Source organism: Tenrec ecaudatus, chromosome X (genome assembly GCF_050624435.1).
Source record: "Tenrec ecaudatus isolate mTenEca1 chromosome X, mTenEca1.hap1, whole genome shotgun sequence".
NCBI classification, from domain to species: domain Eukaryota; kingdom Metazoa; phylum Chordata; class Mammalia; order Afrosoricida; family Tenrecidae; genus Tenrec; species Tenrec ecaudatus.
In genome coordinates this window covers 136,097,707-136,118,316 of record NC_134548.1, presented here as the reverse complement: position 1 = coordinate 136,118,316, position 20,610 = coordinate 136,097,707, and the positions used below count along the sequence as shown (strand labels likewise).

Here is a 20,610-nt window from a genome sequence, read left to right as displayed (position 1 = left end):
GTACTTTCTGTAACGTTGAGTCTAATAGAAACATAGTGACATTATAATATTTACTTTAGAATAAGATTTAACCTGAGTGTCTATTGAGCTGAAATAAATCTTAGCTCATTAAACATATTTCTTTTTTTAAAACATATTTCTTAAAATTGCATAGATTACTTAAATATTTTGCTGAGAGTCTAGATTTTGATCCCAGTAAAAACTTGATCCTTGAAGGTGTTTCAAATTTAGACCAGCAGTAATGTTCGAAATAATTCAAATTGTATGTGGGCAGACTGATAAAGGAAAGGATAGTCGATGGGGTGACCATATGTCCCAGTTTGTCCTGTTTTCCGTGGTATAATCATTAAAGGTGCCCCTCTCATACTTTCCTTTAAGGTGGTTTTCCCAGGACGAGGCTCCCCCCATTGCATTCCGGGTGTGTTGACCCCTTCGGTTTCCCCAAATGTGGGAAACTCGACTGCATAATTTGTGGTAGTGGGGGACTGCGTTCGCACTCTCCCATGTTAAAAAAAAGTGCCCCTCTCACTATCAAAACTGAACACTATCTGTTAGATTGATGAATTTTGATGGCAAAAAAATGAAAACTCTTTAATTCCTTTGAACACTTTCTCAACAGTTTTGGCATATAATTCACACACCATACAACTCAATGGCTCCGTGACAGCCAGAAGAGTTGTGCAGTCAGCACCACAGTCAGTTTGTGAGCATTTTCTTGTTTCTTGCCCTCATCGTTATTAGCTCTCTATTTCCCCCCAACCTCCTCTGCCATACCCTCAAGCAACCACTAATCCAATTACTGTCTCTTGGATTTCATATATTGAAAACCATTAAAAACAAAACATAAATTAACAACAATAACAAAGTCAAAGAAAAGCCTCCATCAAAAAAAGGAAAATATTAAAAAGGACAAATTTAAATGAATCGTAAGAGATCATATGATAGATTTTAATCTGACTTTGCGTGCATTCTACATAATAGCAAGGCTACTTAATATCCTTGGTCCAGGGTCAGAGGGGTTCACTAGGGACTGAATCCAGGTATATTTCCCCTTTGCTTATAAAAAACCAACTACTTTAAAAACTGAAACACTTGAAAACTGGTCAGAAGGGAAATAATTTATGTGAACATTTTATTGTGGCTTGGATGGAAGTTTACAGAGCGAATTTTCTTCCCAATCAATAATTTCTACCCGTTTTGTGACAGTTTTATCCTCCTCAATGTAACAATACTGCGTTTCCTCCCTGAACGTCCTATTCTCTTCACCCATCCTTTCTGTTCCTTCCTGCCCTCTGTACTTTGTTTTCAGGCAAATGCTGCCTTTTTGTTCTATTGTGGTTGATTGTTCTGAGGAACACCTTCCGCAGAGTTGTTTTGGTTTACTTCACAGACTTGTTTATTGTTCTTCTGAAATGTGGTCTCTGGAAATGGGTTCAGTTCCAGACTTGAAGTGTTTCAAAGGGCCATAATCTCGGGAGTTTCTACTAGTCTCTATCAGGCCAAGAAATTTGGGCTTTTTGGGGTGGCTTTGAGTTACATTGTATTCAACATATGTACTCCCACTCTGTCCAGCAACTTCTATTGTGATCCTGATCAGAGTGTTCCATAGTGGGGCCTGTAATTTGTGTGGTCTATTAGCTCTGTAGACCGACTGCTTCTTTGAATCTTGGGTTTTCTTCACTCTTCTTTGCTCTAGAAGGGAAGAGACCAATAATTATATCTTAGCTTTTAAGATCCCAATCACTATTCACTGAAGTAGGATACAGGTAGAACATTTGCCTTCATGGCTGTGGTATGATTGTCAATTGACTTACATGTCCTCTGATGATCCCAAGCCTTTCGTCCCAGTGACAGTCCCTCAAAGTGTTAGATTGTGGCTAAGAAGCTTGTATAACTTTGCCTCCAGTATGCTCCATTGTATACCTGGATATTTTTGCAGCACCTACAAATAAGTATGTAGAAATATTCTCTGCCAAATCTGTGTATGCTTGTAGTAAAATGACTGGATTAGGGTGAATTATTTTCATAAGTCATTGCTTTTTACTAGTAACATAAATTCCTGAGGATGCTGTTTGGTTGCTCTTGGATACTTTCTTTTAGCCTATCTTAGTCCATGTTTACAAGCAAGATTAGGACGAAAACCTGGAAAGAGAATTTCTCTCACTCCTGCCTCCTCACTCATCTAACCTTACCCTTGGCAGAAAAAAAATGATCCAAGAGTAACCCCAGACCAAGGCAGGGCAATAGGAGTAAGAAGATGAGCTATATATAATAATGGTGATAATAATGATAATGTTGGTTCTGTTTTGGGAGCAGCTTCTCTTCTAGGCATTATGTTCACCATTTAATTTCATAACTGTGTAAAATTCATTTTGTTGAACCTATATACAACAAAGCATGTACTAATTTAACAGTTTCAACTGGTACTAGGTAACGACCTTCATGACATTCGAGTTGTGCACCCTTTCTCACCTTCCTTTTCTGAGTTGAGCGCCTCCATTAACAGAAACTCACTGACGCCTAAGTTTCCTGTCTCATCTTCCAAGTTGCTGTGTCATTGTGATCTCGTATAGCTCTTTAAAGAACTTAAAAGTTTAAAGATGATCTGAGGCCAATTGCTTCAGTGGTTCATCTAACCTTCATGGTTCCGGGAAGCCTGGAGTCCATGAGACCATGAAATTCTGATCTCCATTTCCTTTTTTTTCCTCTGGATTCTTCTCTAGAATCTTTGATTAAAATGGTTAAGTAATGCTAAATGTCCTCACCCAGCTCTTCTGGTCTCACAACAGAGGGGGCAGTTGTTCTTGGAGGCAATTAGTGACACAGCCAATGCCCTTCTTTGACCTTTGATTCCTCCTTCCTCCAGGCCCTGCACAGGAGGCTCTTAGTGGGTAGAACAGAGGCATTAAATGCAGTACTAGGCCAATTAACGGGATGTTCCTTGGAACCACAACCATAGGTCTCCCCATTCAGAAACCAGTTCCCAAGAGGTTTGGGTTGTACAAAAGAAGCATTAAATTAAAAATTTAATCCTCACAGCAGTTTCTATGAGGTAGGTCAGAAAAAGGAAGTTCAGAGAATTAGTGGTTTTTAGTACAAGATTATCTGTAAGCCAGGATCTGAACCTGGGCCTCCTTGTTTGCAAAATCCCAGATCTTATTTGCTACATCATATCTTTTCCATAATGTTTTAAGCTATAAGGAAAATAAGTTCTGTACTTTTTAAGTTAAGATAATTTTTGTAAAAGACTACCTAGGAGACCCTAGAGCTAAATGATTCCGAAAGAGGAACTGGATAAAACTTGATGGCCTGGCGGGACTTCTGGACCTAGTTATGTTGTTGGTGATACTGATGATTAGAATCGGAATGGCAGAGAGTTTTCTAGATAAATTTTTTAGCAGAAAGTAGAAAGAACTTCCTAGTTGTTGAGTCAGAGTAGAGAAGACAGGATTAATGAGTGAGTCTGTTAGAAGAGTTCTATTAGATAAAAAAAGAATAAAAACAATAGGAAAATCACAGGGTAATAAGATTTTCTGTTAATGGTTGAGATGGTAAACTCTTACAAATTTTGATGCAGCTAAGAAATTTACTGAGGTCTTCTCAACCATTTTCTGAATTCAGTGATGGGTAACTTAATCTGATCATGTGACTGCTATAAGAAGAGCAGGCTTGACTTGAAGCAGTAGTGGATGCACCCTGGTATGTAGGCCCCCTGACCTGGGAGGTAGATCTCAGGGTTTAGGGCCCTGGAGAATGCATAGATGTTGCCTAAGTAAATTGCACAGTTTAGCCCTGACCCGAGGATTAAGTATCCTTGATGTTGCAGCCTGAGGGGAGACCAGAGAGTAGATCACAGAGTGATAATAGGAATCTACAGAAGGGATTGATTGAGTACAGATAAAATTCCTTAAGCAATTGAGATTATACCACACTTTACATTGCATATATTTATATCCCTAAACTTCCTTAATACACTTGAGCTGACTGTGCTCTAGCTACAGCAGCCAGGATATGGGGAAATGGCACTGTCCAAGAGGGAAGATTAGGGCCAGGGAAACACATGGACCCGTTTGAAGAGAAATCATCTTCTGTTGCATCTTAGTGATAGCAGTAGACAGACAACTGAAGCCAAGCAGTAGGAGGACATCTTTTGGGTTGAGGGGCGGCTCTGGGTGGGTGGGTGAGGTGGGGCAATTCTGGTCACCTCAATGAGTACTTTTCCTATTGAGAAAACAAAATCCATACTGTTGCCCTCGAGTTGATTCCAACTTAGATGACCCCATGTGTTAAGAATCCACATGATTTTCATGGCTATAATTGTTACAGAAGAAGATCGCCAGGTCATTTTTCTCTGTTGCTACTGGGTTGACAAACCATTTATGCCACCTTGAGACCTCTTCAGGTGTGGTAGTTTTGTGCCATTGAGTTGATTTGCACTCCTAGACACTATATGGCAGAGTAGAACTGCCCTATAGGGTTTCTGAGGCTATAAATTTTACAGGAACAGATTGTCTCATCTTTTCTCCCATGGAGCAATCTGGTGAGTTCCAACCAACAACCTTTCCTATACCCTGAGCTCTTAACCACCAGGTGACGATTTAAGTAGGATAATAGTGTGTAATCATTGGGAGTAATAATCTGGAGCTCTGCCCTGTGATCCTGGTTACAATTTCTGATGCTTGACATCGAGAGCTGATTGATCTCCTTCACATTTCAGATCAGAAAATTGTTTGGGAAACTTGCTGAATAATTTACTGAGTCTCAAGGAGATCTTGGTTTGTTTGTTTTTAACATTTCTTTAGGAAGAAAAAGAAAATCCTGAATAAATTTGTTTGCTGAAGAGAATTGTAAGGCAAAATTAGATATCAAAATCTCTTCATACTGTTTTTTTCCATTGAATTGTGGCCAAGGAGCCCTGGTGACATAGTGGATTACTTGTTAGGCTGCTAACTCCAAGGTTAGCAATTTGAAACCACCAGCCATTCAATGGGGGAAAGAGGAGGCTTTCCACTCCTGTAAAGATTGCAGGGGTCCTCACACTTTTTAAACAGGGGGCCAGTTCACTGTCCTTCAGACCCATTGGAGGGCCGGACTATAGTTTAAAAAAAACTATGAACAAATTCCTATGCGCACTGCACATATCTTATTTTGAAGTAAAAAAAAACAAATGGGGCAAAAACACCTGGTGGGCCAGATAAATGTCCTCGGTGGGTCGCAGTTTGAGGACGTCTGATTTACAGTCTCATAAATCCCATAGGGATTTCTGTCTTATATGGTTGCTGTGGATTGGAATCAACTCAGTGGCAGTGAGTTTGCGTTTTTGTGGCCAAGTAACTTGGTTAGAACATGGCATTTGGAACCAAGATGGTCAAGGCTAAGCGTTTGATGTTCCTAAGTCTGAAGATCTTTAGAATTAAAGAGCCTTGTCACCCAGTTTAACTTTTTTACCCAAGGAAAGAAACTCTTCAGCATCTCTTGACTAGTGGTCATCTAAACTTTGCTTGAAATTTCCATTTTTAGAAGCTTTGGGGGCCAATGCAGCTATTTTTTATATAATTGACATGGATATGTCACAAGTGACGGAGCTCCCTTAGAGAGCATTGCCAAGGGCAACCCATTCTAAGCATATGAAAGACATTGCTTTTTAAATAAACATTTTGAGTGAGACATTTTTAAAAATGACCTAATTTGAAAGAAAACAGGTGACTTCTTATAGTGCTAACAAGAGTTTAGAGAGAAAAAACGCTGTTCTTTTTCTGTCATATAGATATTGAGACAAATTGTCTAGAAGAAAAAAGTAAGAGAGACAATTTTACACAGTTGGTGTTAGCATGTTTGGTAAGTAAAAAACTTTTCCTTAAGCTTTGCATTGAACAGTGTCACCTCAATCAGTGGTATTAATGGAGGAGGATGTTGGCATTCATTTGACGATTTGTGCCAGGGTGAGGTTTGGGTTTTGAGCAGGATTATTTGGCCAACGTACATATAATAATTATTTCCGTGAAATAGGAATCTGTATGATATTCCTTAAACGATTTCTTACATACCGTATAAACTCGAGTATAAACTGACCCAAATATCAGCTGATACCTAATTTTACCACAAATGCTGCATAAAAATATGCTGAAAAACTCAGCTTATATATGCGTATACACAGAATATGACTTGGTGATAATCTTTTGGTTAGTATTTTAGTAAGCAGTTAACTAAGTAGAAGGTAAGTACCTATAAAGTGAACAGGAAAGATTTGGACAGCTTTTAAGCTCAGATTTTTTTTCAGAATTTCTTTATTAGGCAAAGGGAAAAATAATAGAAGTAGGTTAAAAATAATAAATTCTAGAACTTGTCAGAATCAGTATTTAGAGAGCCATTCTTCTCAGTCGTAGAAGAATGCCCTTCTCTGCTGTGCTAGAGTTTGAATTGCAGTAGAAACTAAAGGCTGTGTTGTGTTACCCTATGTGAAAATTCAATCAAGACAGTTTGTTTTAATCAGGTTTTCAGATGTATTTCTTTCCATTTATGGCTTATATCTATCTACATAAAAGTGGGTTGCTTGCATATAGTTATTTTAGTGAGATTTTTATAAAAGAACCCTATGCTTTACCTTTCAGTATTTGGAGAGTCAGTCATATTTGTGAAAATGAAGTTCAGGTCTTGCTATAAATTTGAAGTTTGGTGATAATATGCTCCTTCAAACAGTTCATTGAAAAATAGAAGTAAAAAATAATGGAATTTTTCCATGAACTTTTCGAAGTCTCCATGTAGATAGAATGATTTTTGTGGTTTTGTTTGGGAGCATTATTTTAAGGTTGTGGATGCACAATTGGAATGCTGAGGAATAATTGGCTTCTAATTTTTTAAATACAGTATTTAGTTTCAGACACAGTTCTAAAGGAACGCCTGGATCCAGAGACATTGGAATCATTGGGGCTTATCAAACAATCACAACAATTCAATCAAAAGTCAGTTAAAATCAAGACAAAACTTTTGTAAGTATATGTACATTTATGTTGCAGATCTATCAGTTGAATATTTTTCTGGTTCTCATTTTGAATACTAGCGGTTTCTAAAGGCAAGCTGAAAGAGATTTTACTTTTGTCGCTGTTAATATATCTTGTAGCCTAAGATTATTGCATCACCTGCACACTTTACCTTTGTGTAACGGATATCAATCTTACCCATATTGGAAATTAAAATAGTGATTCAATAATTTATAATACAAAATGTTAACATAACTAAACCTATACTCTTGAATATCTTCTTTGTCAGTGATAGAAATAAGTGGTGTGGTATTATTCCTTGGTATTGTAACTTCTCTTACTGTGTTTACTAATTTTCTCATGTAATTTCGAGGTATTTCTATGAACCACAAGGAAGTAAACTTTCAATACCTATTCTTGTGATTGCTGTAAGTTAGATAAGAAAATTCAATGACTAGACTATATGACTATTATCCAAGACTGTTAATTGAAATTAATTTTATCCGCTTTAATGCTTATCTAATTTCAGTTATAAGCAGCAAAAATTCAATTTGCTCAGAGAAGAGAATGAAGGTTATGCCAAGCTGATTGCTGAATTGGGACAAGATCTATCTGGAAATATTACTAGTGATTTAATCTTAGAAAATATTAAATCTTTAATAGGTAAGACATATATGTGTGCTGTTATTAAGTTGCTTTATACTATTGGAGAATATCCTTAAAGACAAAATAAGTGCATTTAATGTCTTTAAAATTAAGAAATGTGAGAAGTTTGTAGCTTGTATAAGATTTTATCAGCAATACCAATGATGTAATTTATCACAGATCTTCTTGTCACTGTTATCTATGTTTGTATTTTTGCTCTCGTGTTTTATTCTCTAGTTTTTTTAGTATGTCTCAGTCATTTTATAGAGGGCAGAAAATAAGCAAATATGAGCATTTTAATAAAATTATGAAATATTGAAATTTGGAGATACATAGTTCTTTGGAACTGGATTTTAATAATACTTATTACAGGGATTTTGTTACACATTTTATCTTTCTAGTTCTGTAAGTATAGCAGATGTAAAAGGGTATAGGTGATCAAAAGCAAAACCAGATTTATTCTCATTGAATTGATTCTTATTCATAGGGCTTCTGAGACTGTAAATCTTTATAGCAGTAAACAGCCTCTTCATTCTCCAGTGGAATGAACTGCTGACTTTGTTAGAAGCCCAATGCTTATGCCATACCACCACCGGAGCTCCTTCTCTGATGGGTGGCAAAGTGTTATTCCACTTGCTGTAAAAGAGAATTTCTTTAGCATTTTTGTCTTTTTATTTGTATCGGGCATTTGAGATCTATAGAAAGTAGGAATTACTGTAGAAAAAGTAATCCTAATTGTTCAATGACGGGACAAGTTTGGCTGTTTTTGTCAGATGTTATTCCATCCTAAAAGAGTGGATTTCACATTGGGCTGTTAAACCCGAAGGTCGGTGATTCGAACCCATCAGCCCCTTCATGGGAGAAAGACATGCTAGTCTTCTTCTATTAAGGTTACAGCCACAGAAACTCGAAAGGGCAGCTCTACTCTGTCCTGTAGTATCTTTCTGAGTCAGAACTGACTCTGTGGGAAGGGATTTTTTCGGTTGCTATTCTAGAGAATGATTTCTATTACCTAAGTGTCTTAGGTTTTGATACCTGTCTTAAAAGTCATATTCCCTGCCTCACTGATTACATTTTAGGAGTTGCCTATGCCATTTTCTCAGTTCTGGCTCTGTTTTTGAAGTTTATATATGACTAAGGAAGAGAGCTAGTGATCCAGTCTTTATCCCTTTTCTCCAATTTTTTCTATAGTGTCTATAATAAACTATATTTACTATAGTCATCCTACTTTTAGCTTAGAATTTTGGTGACCTACACATATGGAAAGTAAGGAGATTTAGTTTAGATTTTACTCTATGCAGTAAGCTTAATTTTAATTGTCGCTCCATTTTCTGCTACTTCTTCCTGTTGCAGTTCAACCTCAGGAGTAGTACACCTACTAGGACTGCAGGGCCCTTGCTTGCTTATATAGCAGTGACCCATTTTTCAGCCTCTACTTTGAAGTTCTTGTCCGTTATTTGCAGGGTAGGCTCTACATGTTTTCCTACAGCACTGGGTCTAATTTGAGAAACATACTGCTTTGCTGTATGAAAGGGGAAAAAAACAGCAAAACAGAAAAAAAAAGTTCAGCTGGGCGGAGCTTCTGTAACACGAATTTTTCCCTCTAGATGAGCATTGAGCAAATTGCTCTAATTTAGTGCACCCAGTGGCAGTGCCTGGGAAGGTTCTGGTCACAGTGAATTTTTTCTTTTTCTTTTTTTTAAAACATTTTATTAGGGGCTCATACAACTCTTATCACAATCCATACATATACATACATCAGTTATATAAAGCACATCTGTACATTCTTTGCCTTAATCATTTTCAAAGCATTTGCTCTCTACTTAAGCCCTTTGCATCAGGTCCTCTTTTTCCCCCTCCCTCCCCGCTCCCCCCAGATTTTTTCTTAAAAGCAGTTTCACTTGAGCCTCCTCTTTGGTGATGACTGATTTAAGAGAACAGCATATGCAGCTGAGAAAATTTATTTCCTGCTTGGGAAATGTTGCAGAAACTGCTGTGATGTTGGACATAGCTTACCAGGACAGCGCTATGGGAGAAACTCAAGTGTATGAGTGGTTTTCTCATTTCAAAAACAGGGTGAAATGTTGATTGATGACAAACCTCATTTTGGGTTTCTGTCAACTTCCCGAATGGACGAAAATGTTGACTCTTAGTGCATATGCATTTCATAGCACCTGATAAGTCTATAACTTCCTCTTCAGACTCATGAAACACATGCAGTGATGCTGTGTGTCACAAGATCACAGACCCATGGGTGGAAAGTCCTGTGGATCCAGTGGCAGTGGAAGCATCTCAGTGCTTGGTATGGGTCTCCACATGGCTCCTTTTGCTTCAGGCTTGTGGTTTCCTCCGCATAGCTCCATGTGGCTTGTCAACAGACTGTCAAGAAGAGAGAGTTTTCCACCTTCGGGGAGGAGGACAGGGACTCCCAGAATGCTCAGGAAAAAGCCATGCCCACACAGAGACATGATTGGCTGTGACCTGATTGACAGGCTAGCCTCCTCCCCTTTGCTCAAATTGACAGATTTTGTAACTGCCATATAGAGTAAGTTAGCATGGTGTTCCTCAAATACTGTTCTAAGCGATGTAGATGTTATGTGACTGGTTTGTCATTCTATTTAAGAAAAGCCAGCCATGGCTATAAAAGTCAGTACTTTGACACTCAATTCTTAGAATAGAGGAGCCCTTTAGGTGACAAAGAAACCCTTATTAGTATTACACCAAATGTACTGTGTGTGTAGTGGGGAGCCCCTTAACTGCTGGAGTTTCCCCAGGTTTCCACCTGAGGAAGCCCTAGTAGGGAGCCCTAGTCTCCTATGAATTGTACCTTACTAAGAAACTTATGAAGACAAACTAGCGATATAAAGTAAAAATTAACAAAAGAAAAACCAAGAGAGCAGCTTACATGGCATAGACTTTTTCCCTTAAACTACTGAAAGTTTAGCTGCAGTAGTTTTAGATTGACGCGGCTCACTGGGTGCACAGAATCTGCTTCTATTCTTGCCCTGTTTCTGATACTCAAATGCCATGGCTCTGGGGATTTGCTCACCTCTAGCACTGGGCTTACAGCAGGAATTGCAAACTTATTTTTCACAAAGGGCCAAATAGTAAATATTATGGAATTTCTAGACCATAGGTTACATGAGCTCTGTTCCAGCTGTTTAGTTCCGCCACTGCATTAGTAACTCAGCCACAGACAATACCTAAACAAATAACTGTGCACTGACATTTTTATCAGTGGGCACATTTGAATTTCATAGAATTTTCATGTGTCATAAAATATTCTTTCAATGTCATTTTCAGCCTTTACAAATGTAAAATCCACTTTTAGCTAATAGCCACCCGAAACAGGCAGCAGGGCATATTTGGTCTGTGGGTTGTAGTTTGCTAACGCCTGGTCTTTGTGCTAGCTGGCATGATGGCAGTCTCAGCTAGAGATGTGGAACATTTGGATGGAGGTGGAGCAAGTAATGAAGTCATCGTCAGCTTAAGATAATACCGACTTGATTCTTCCCTTTGCCTGAGCGTGATTTCTATATATTTTTTAAATTCATGAAAATGGCTCTTCTAATGAAGAAATCATAGAAAGGCAAGCCTCATTCACAATTTATGATTAGCTTAACATTTTGTTGGTAACATAGTCCCTTTATCATATTCTTACCAAGTAGTACATGAGCATAGTCAAATTAGACTGTATTAAAGGATTTAAAATATTAAAAATGATAGATACCTTATTCCTGTTTTTTAGAGAAATCCAACTTTTCAACTCTTCTCTTTCCTCATGGCATTTATTGCTACAACTCCAAAGGACATGCCTTTTTGTGCTTGTTTTCAACTTTCCTTGTGGTTATTCTTTGTTTTTAAACAGTTTTATTGGTATATAGTTCATATACCTTGCAAGTCAGTGGTTTAAATATATTAAAAAGAGTTGTATAATCATCACCAGGATCAACTTTAGAACATTTTTGACATTCTTGTGCTCGCTGTTATTAGCTCTCCATTACCCACCAATCTCCTCCACCATAACCCAAAGGAACTATTAATCTAGTTACCGTCTGTATGGATTTACCTATATTGTTTAATGCTTTAGTTTTAAATGCCATCTATTGACTTCCAACTTTGTGCCTTACCAGAATTTCTCCCTTAGACGATCTCCCCCCTTACTTTCCCCCCTTTCCATTCTTTCACCCTGTTGATAGTCACGTTGAGATGTTTATAATAAATTAGTGCTTCATGTTTATATATATTTTGTGTATTTTTAAAATTTTTATTAAATCATTTTATTGGGGGCTCTTACAGCTCTTATAACATCAATTTATCAAGCACATTTGTACATGTTGCCATCATCATTTCCAAAACATTTTCTTCTATTTGAGCCCTTGGTATCAGCTCCTCTTTTTGCCCCTTTCCCCCACCCACCCTTGTGAACCCTTGATAATTTAAAAATTACTCTTATTCATGTTTATATTTTATAGCTATATAATACAGATGAGCTACATAGTTTTTGAGACATTTCCTTTTTTTGTATCTATTTTTTGTTTCTCCTGGATTAAAAAAAAATTGTTCCTGTTAAATCTATTTCCTAATTCTGATTTTAGTGTATGTGCTGCCGAAGCGAGCACATATTTCCTAATTCTGGTCAGTACATCAGTTCCATTTTCCCGCCTTGGCAATCTTGCCCCTGCATCATCCTCATCCTTAACCTGCGTGAGCTCAGTGGCTGGGGAAATCGTTTGTTCTTTCCTCTGTTGGATCTCATTTTTGCTGAATCATGCTTTCCTATTTCTTTGTTTTACTTTTTTCATTCGTAGCAAGTACCTGCCAGTAGCTTTCAGAGAATGGGTGGGTGGCAAGTACTGATTTGATACCTAATACCTTTGAAACTATCTCTATTGTACCCTTTCACTCCCATAGTACTTTGACTAGTATAATTTTCTTTCAGAATTTTTAAAAGACATTACTCAGTTTTTGGTTGCCAGTGTTGTTGAGCAGCGAGGGGACATTTTGGTTAGTTCTTGGTCCTTTGTAAGTGGCCTGTTTTTGTCCTTGGGGTTTAATATATATATATGTATATATATATATGTATATATGTATGTATGTATGTATGTATTTTATTTGACCCTGGCTTTCTTGAATGATATACTTTGGTGGCGGTCTTTTCTGACATGTTTGAGTCCTCTCATTTGAGAATGCATTTCAGTTCTGAGTGGTTTTCTTGAGTTGGGGAGAAATAGCTGTCTAAAAACACAGGCAGGGGGTAGATCTGGGATGGCCCACCCAACAGTTCTCAATTTGATTATTATTATTTTGTCTTTTTTTGTGTTCCTGTTGAGGGTCCCGTAGGGCTTTTATTCATGTATGTTATGAACTCCCTTTTATCCCACATAGGAATTTTTCTTTTAAATCAGGAATTTTTCATTGACATGAAAATTTGTGCTTAAGATTTAAAATCTAGTAAGTGGTTTTTTTTTTCAGTTTTAGAATCTACTGTATTCCTTCTCTGTGCAAACTCCAAGCAGTCCTTGTCTTGTTGGAACAGAACAACTCACTGACACAGCATCCTAGTTTTTCCCTCATGCTCTGTATTTTGTTAGTGCTTCATACAAAACTACCTCGGGTCTGATAACCTTCACATTTTGTCAGAACTCATATCTATTTTGGGAGCTATACATTTCACCTACATTTTATTCAAGTATACTTGGTCGTACCAGGAAAATATCTTTATCATCCTTTAGTTACATGATAGTCACGTGCTTCCTAAAATATTCTATCAAATCTAAATATTTAATTTTTGTTAGGCAGTCTGGGACTATTTACTGCCTCAGTAAACAAGGAATTAGAACTATGAATTTTCTCTTTGGCCCTGGTTTTCTTAGATGCTATGTGTTGGTGTGTGTGTGGGAGGTTATTTCTTACATTATGGTTGACTCAGTGAGTCCTCTCAATCTGCTAACAAATGCTTTTCAGTTCTGGATACTGTTCTTGGCTTGAGGAAGAATAGCTGTCTAGAAACACAGACAGGGATCTATCTGTGTATGATGGTCAATGTAACAGTTCTCAACCTAGGAATAGAGTTGCTGAGTTGTATCGTAAGTTTACATTTAACCTTTAAAGAAACTGGCAATTGACTTTACAAAGTGTCTGTGCCATTTTACATTCCTGCCAGTAATGTTTGAGGACTAAGTTTCCAGTTTTAAACTGGATTGGTTTGATTAGGTTTCAGAATGCATGAAACTCAGGGAGTGGACATTAGTGGGGGAAGCTAAGATGCTTGCCTTCACATAGGCACACATTGCTGCTAGGCATGTGCAGGATCTTTGTTGTTACTGTTTTGAAAATTTTGTTGTGGAGAATATGCACAGCCAAAGACCCACTAATTCAACTGTTGCGTCATATACAGTTCAGTGACTGATTGATTACATTCTTGCAATTGCTCAGCCATTCTCACCTTTTCTGAGTTGTTCCTTCCCCATTAATATAAACTCGTTAGGTTCTTATCCAGTATTTCAAACTGTTTGCGTGAACTCTATGAAATATGTGTGTGTGTGTGTGTGTGCGCGCGCGCGCGCACGTGTGTGTAGTGATGTAGCTTGTGCTAGAATGGTAATTTTTTTTGTGTCCCTCCCAAGGTCATATGATTCTTGGGCTGGAACCAGGCCTTGCTGAGATGCTTGAGCACAAGAGTGCTTGTGATCTACCACAGCTGCCATTAGGAAAAAAATGTTTTTGGACTTTAATGTTTACTTATTATCTCATTGCATATGAGATAATTTAGCTAATCCCTGAAGTTTTCAAAGTAATTTTACAGACTTTCCTTTTGTTACTTTGTGACACATTTAGTCATTCTAATGGATTGGGCTAATTATATAGCACCTGAGATACTTAACCAACAAGCCAGATTTTCTTTTGTTATTTTTAAATCATTTTATTAAGGATTCATACACCATCCATCTCGATCCATACATACATCAAATGTGTAAAGCACATTTGTACATTCGTTGCCCTCCTCATTCTCAAAACTTTTGCTCTCCACCCAAGCCCCTGGCATCAGGGCCTCATTTTTTTCCCCTCCCTCCCCACTGCCCCCTCTATCATGAATCCCTGATAATTTATAAATTGTTCTTCGGTCATATCTGGTTCTGTCGCATGTCTCCCTTCCCCCATTTTTCTGTAGTATGTCCCCCAGGGAGGAGGTCAAATGCAGGTCCTTGAAGTAGGTACCCCCTTTCCAACCCATCCTCCCTATGCCCTCCCAGTATCGCCACTCACTCCACTGGTCCCAAGGGGATCATCTGCCTTGGCTTCCCTGTTTTCCAGTTCTCATCTGTACCAGTGTACCTCCTCTGGTCTAGTCAGCCTTGCAAGGTAGGATTCGATCATGACAGTGGGGGGGGGGGGGAAGGAAGCATTTAGGAACTAGAGGAAAGTTGTATTTTTGATCGTTGCTATGTTGCACCCTGTCTTGTCTTCCCAAGACCCTTCTGTAAGGGGATGTCCAGTGGTCTTTGGGTCTCCACTCCACACTCCCCCGCTCATTCACTATGGTAAGATTTTTGTTCTGATGATGCCTGATACCTGATCCCTTGACACCTTGTGATCACACAGGCTGGTGTGCTTCTTCCATGTGGGCTTTGTTGCTTCTGAGCTAGATGGCCGCTTGTTTACCTTCAAGCCTTTAAGACCCCAGACGCTTTATCTTTTGATAGCTGGGCACCATCAGCTTTCTTCACCACATTTGCTTATGCATCCATTTGTCTTCAGCGATTATATCAGGGAGGTCAGTGCAAAATGATACAATTTTTTGTTCTTTGATGCCTGATAACTGATCACTTCAGCACCCTTTGGCCACACAGGCTGGTGCGCTTCTTCCACATGGGCTTTATTGCTTCTGTCCCAAATGGTCGCTTGTTTACCTTCAAGCCTTTAAGACCCCAGATGCTATCTCTTTTGATAGCCGGACACCATCAGCTTTCTTCACCACATTTAGTTGTTCACCCACTTTGTCTTCAGCGGTTGTGTTGGGAAGGTGAGCATCATAGAATGCCAATTTAATAGAAGAAAGTATTCTTGCGTTGAGGGAGTACTTGAGTGGAGACCCAATGTCCATCTGCTATCTTAATACTAAACCTATAAATACTTGCACATAGATCTATTTTGACATCCTCATATATAAATATATTTACATTTGTACATGCCTTTATGCAGACCTCTATAAATGCCCTTTACCTCCTAGCTCTTTCCTCTATTTCCTTTGACTTTCCTCTTGTCCCACCATCATTTGGCATTTACTTGGGTTTCAGTAATACCTCTTGGTTAAATTACCCTTGATCACCTCCTACCAGGCCTCCTACACCCTCCTCATCACCGATTTGGATCACTTGTTGTTCCCTTGTCCTTGGGTTTGTTAACACAAAATAACATTGTTTTATAATTATTTTTAGTTTCTGCTAATATTACCTGTTCACACATTTCTGACTGTGGTTACTATTAATTTGTTTCCTTTTTTCTTAATGTCAGTTTTTCTCAATCATTTAAAAACAGACAACTTCAGGGTTCATCGATTCTCTTTATGGTTCTTCTTTTCTCTTTACCTTGTGCCTGCTCCTTCCTTTTGGTTGTTTTGGGCCTCATTTGCTTTTCATATTTTAGTTTTTCTGGGTACTGATTGGTGCTCTCCTCTGATAATGTATGCATAGAATTCCCTCTGAAACTGCCTTTGAGGTGTGCTATAGGTTATAACATGTTGTGCTTTCATGTTCATAAATCTCTTAAGCATTTTCTGTTTTTCTTTAGGAGTTTTTTTCTTTGAACCAGTTTTCCTTTTAGTATTAATTTAGTTTTATTTAGAGAAAATACATAATTGAAATTTTCAATTATTATTGTAGAATTATTTATTTTCCCCTTCACTTCTGTCAGTGTTTAATATATGCTCTGTTGTTGAGTTCATATATATTTTAATGATTATCTCTTGATGAATTGAGAGTTTTATTGTTATATATTGCCCATTGTTGTCTATTATAACAGTTTTTGACATCAAGTCTGTTTCATCTGATATTAATAAAGCCACCCAACTCAATTTTGGTTTTTGTTCATGTGTAATTGTGCTTTCCCCACCCACCCTTTGCTTTCCATCTGTGTGTCAATTGATTTAAAAACATTTTTTTTTTTAGTGTCAATTGATTTTAAATGGATGTCTTATAGCCAACATAAAATTGAATTGTGTCATCTTACCCATTCTACCAATCTGTAACTTTTGATTGGAAAGTTCAAATAATTCACACGGAAAGTAATAACCCTTAAAGACTTATTTCTTCCATTTTACGATTTATTTTCTTTGTGTCTGGAGCCTTCTTTATTCCCTTGAATTTTCCCCCATTTTGTAATTTTAGTTAATATTTCTATGGTAAGTATTTAAAGACATTTTCTTAGTGTGTTACTTGTAGCATCCCAAATTAACAACTTGGTTTACGTTCATACCCATCTAATTTCAATATCATAAGCTTGAAAGAGACAGATTAGGGACTTCTGCCCTGTGTGTTAAAGGGAGGCACAAAGATCCCTGTCATACAAGTGAGGAACAAAGGACTTTGTGGGAACTGGCTTGGTCAACACCTTCACTTTGAAGCCCTGCCCAGTAACATTCTGGCACTGGACTGCACTTGAAGGTAATTCTGAGACATGCAGGCCCAAAGTGGTAGCCCAGATTAAAGCGAAAGAAGCGATCCATGAGCCTCAAGGACAAATTGAGTTAATAATTAGAAAGTTACTGTCCATCTGCAGAGCTGCAACCCCTGCCCTTTGAAAGTGCCATAGAAAAATTAGAAGCATTAGAATTAGAAGCATTCCCCTCATCTCAATTCTGGAGGGTGTTTGCGTGTGACCTACTTTGCTCCTCCAGCAAAGTGTGTATCTTATCTATGCTTACGATCTCCTCCTCAACTTTCTCTGTGCGAGTAGGGGGATGTGGAGCTTCTTGGTCTGTCATTGTGATACTAGTGTCTTAACGATTTCTTATTTTCCCATTGTCATCTTAATATTTAGTAAATGTGGGTTAAGTGATCAGGTTGGAGCGTTTACTAGATCTTTTCAGAGGCTGTTGTATCAAACCACAGATTCAAGGTCTTTTACTAGCTTTGTTGCGGTTCAGCTGATACAAAAGTAAACTGCACATATTTGAAGTTTACAGCTTGCGTTTTAAAAATTTAAATATACCTATGAAAACATCACCATAATAAAAATAATGCCCGCCTCAATTGTTTCTTGTAACTTTGAAATTCATCTTCCCTCATTTCGTTCTCCCTCTGCAACCACTGATGTGTTATTTTTAGTTTGCCGTCTCTCAAATCTTTTTAATATACGGAGCCATACAATGTGTAACTTTTGGTCTAGCTTATTTTATTTAGCATAATTTTAAATTAAAAGATCAGTGTATTATATCACGTGTATCAAGCATATTTGTACATATGCTACCATCATCATTTTCTAAACATTTACTTTCTATTGAGTCTTGGTATCAGCTCCCTCCCTCATTGATAAATTAGTATTATTTTCATATCTTACACCGACCGCTATCTCTCTTCCCCCGTGGTGTCTAATTTGTGATTCTTCCATGCTATTTTATGTACATGGGGGTATCTCCCCCAGATAAGGGATTATTTTTTTAAAGCTATGTATTTATATATTTTTTACAAAACAACCTCATCACCTTCAAAGTACTCTCCATTACACTTAAAAAACATTTGTCAACATGGAAGAAGCACATCAGCCAGTGTGATCATGAGGTGTCAATGGGATCAGGCATCTAAGACCAAGAACAAAATCATACCCAGTGCAAATGGGGGGGGGCATGGAGTAGAGACCCATGTCTATCTGTAGACAATTGGGCATCCCCTAAAAGAGGTGTGAGAGGGAAGAGATGAGCCAGTCAGGGTGCAGTATAGCACCGATGAAACACACCACTTTCCTGTAGTTCTTTGGTGCTTCTTCCCCCTCCCCCCCACTATCATGACCTCAATTCTGCCTTACACATCGGATTAGAGCAGAGTTTGCACGCTGTTAGATAAGAGCCCGCAGCACAGGGAATCCAGGATAGATAACCCCCTCAGGGCCAACAAGAAGTGTAGAGAGACCAGGAGGATTAGGAGAGGGCAGGGGGAGAAAGGGGGAATCGTTTACAAGGATCAACCCAAAACCCCCTCCCAGGGGGACAAACAACAAAAGTGGTTGAGGGGCAGCAGAGGACGTAAGATATGAAAGTAATAATCTATAACTTATCAAAGGTTTGTGAGGGAGGGGGAAGAAATGGGTAGCTGATATCCGGCTAAAGTGGGAAGGGAATGCTTTGAAAATGATGGCAGCATATATGCAAATATACTTGACAATGGATGAATGTATGGCTTGTGATAAGAGACGTAAGAGCCCCAATAAAAGTATTTTTTTAATTTTAAAAATTGTCCTACCTGCTATTCCATTCTTGGAAACATGTTTCAAACTCATCTGTTTGGATAGCTGACAGCACCTCCTTCATTTCTTTCTTCACCTTTTCTGCATCATCAAATTATTGTCATTTCATGCCCTTCTTCATTCACTTACACAGCGAGGTCAGGTGAGTCAGGTGTGTGGGGCAAGAGAGGCATGCTGTATTTGCCAAAAATTGGCACACTGAGATAGCTGCCTGAGCAGAGGTATTGTGGCAAAACCAGATCCCTGTCGCCAAAAATCAGGCATTTTTGGTGCACACTGTTATCCAATCATTTTAGAATCTCTAAATAGAAAGCTCAATTAACAGTCTGATCTGGTGGAACGAACTCCAAATGCACTATCCCCCTCACATCAAAAAAACAAAAATGTGCATCTTCTTGTCATTTCATGCCCTTCTTCATTCACTTACACAGCGAGGTCAGGTGAGTCAGGTGTGTGGGGCAAGAGAGGCATGCTGTATTTGCCAAAAATTGGCACACTGAGATAGCTGCCTGAGCAGAGGTATTGTGGCAAAACCAGATCCCTGTCGCCAAAAATCAGGCATTTTTGGTGCACACTGTTATCCAATCATTTTAGAATCTCTAAATAGAAAGCTCAATTAACAGTCTGATCTGGTGGAACGAACTCCAAATGCACTATCCCCCTCACATCAAAAAAACAAAAATGTGCATCTTCTTGATCTTTGATTTCACTTAATGAGTTTTTTTGGGGGGAGGTGAGGTGATGATGGCATCTTTCACTGGCTTGATTGATGTTTGCTTTCTGGGTAGTAAGAATAGCACCATGTAATTTAGTGGAGAGAATTACTGAAACCTGAATGAAGGCTGAATATGATAGTGGGACAAGAGGAAAGGAAAAGGAAATAGAGGAAAGAACTAGAAGGCAAAGGTTATTTATATAGACCTAAAAACAGACATGTACATATGTAAATATATCTAACTATAGGGAAATAGATCTGTGTACACATATTTAAATGCTAAGTATTAAGGTAGCAAACAGACATTGGGCTTCTACTCAAGTACTTTCTCAGCGCAAGAACACTTTGTTCTTATAACTTGGCATTCCATGATGCTCACCTTCCCGGCATGATTGCTGAAGATGGGTGCATAAGCAAATGTGGCAAAGAATACCAGGTTATCAAAAGATACAGCATCTGGGATCTTAAAGGCTTGAAGATAAACAAGCGGCCATCTAGCTCAGAAGCAGTAAGACCTACATGGAAAAGGGACACCAGCATGTGTGATCATGAGGTGTCCATGGGATCAGGTATCAGGTGTCAGACCCAGAACAAAAACTCATATCATTGTGAATGAGGGGAAGTGCAGAGTGAAGACCCAAAGCCCTTCTGTAGACAATTGGACACCCCTTTACAGAATGGTCACAAGGAGGAGAAGAGTCAGTCAGGGTGCAGTATAACACTGATGAAACATACAAATTTCCTCTAGTTCTTTAATGCTTTCTTTCCCCTCTATCATGATCCCAATTCTACCTTACAAATCCAGTT

General features: G+C 38.3%; 1 protein-coding gene and 1 pseudogene across 9 annotated transcripts in view; both read left to right on the top strand.

Moving 5' to 3' along the window:
• The window catches only part of THOC2 (THO complex subunit 2), a 110,745-nt gene that overhangs the window by 19,259 nt on the left and 70,876 nt on the right, over nucleotides 1–20,610 (top strand). For all 9 annotated transcript variants that reach the window (XM_075539318.1, XM_075539317.1, XM_075539316.1 and 6 more), the window contains exons 5-7: nucleotides 5,768–5,838; nucleotides 6,868–6,989; nucleotides 7,510–7,643. In XM_075539318.1, coding sequence (XP_075395433.1) covers nucleotides 5,768–5,838; nucleotides 6,868–6,989; nucleotides 7,510–7,643 — 327 coding nt within the window. The remainder of the gene's footprint in view (nucleotides 1–5,767; nucleotides 5,839–6,867; nucleotides 6,990–7,509; nucleotides 7,644–20,610) is intronic.
• LOC142435127 (U1 spliceosomal RNA) lies at nucleotides 364–504 on the top strand (annotated as a pseudogene).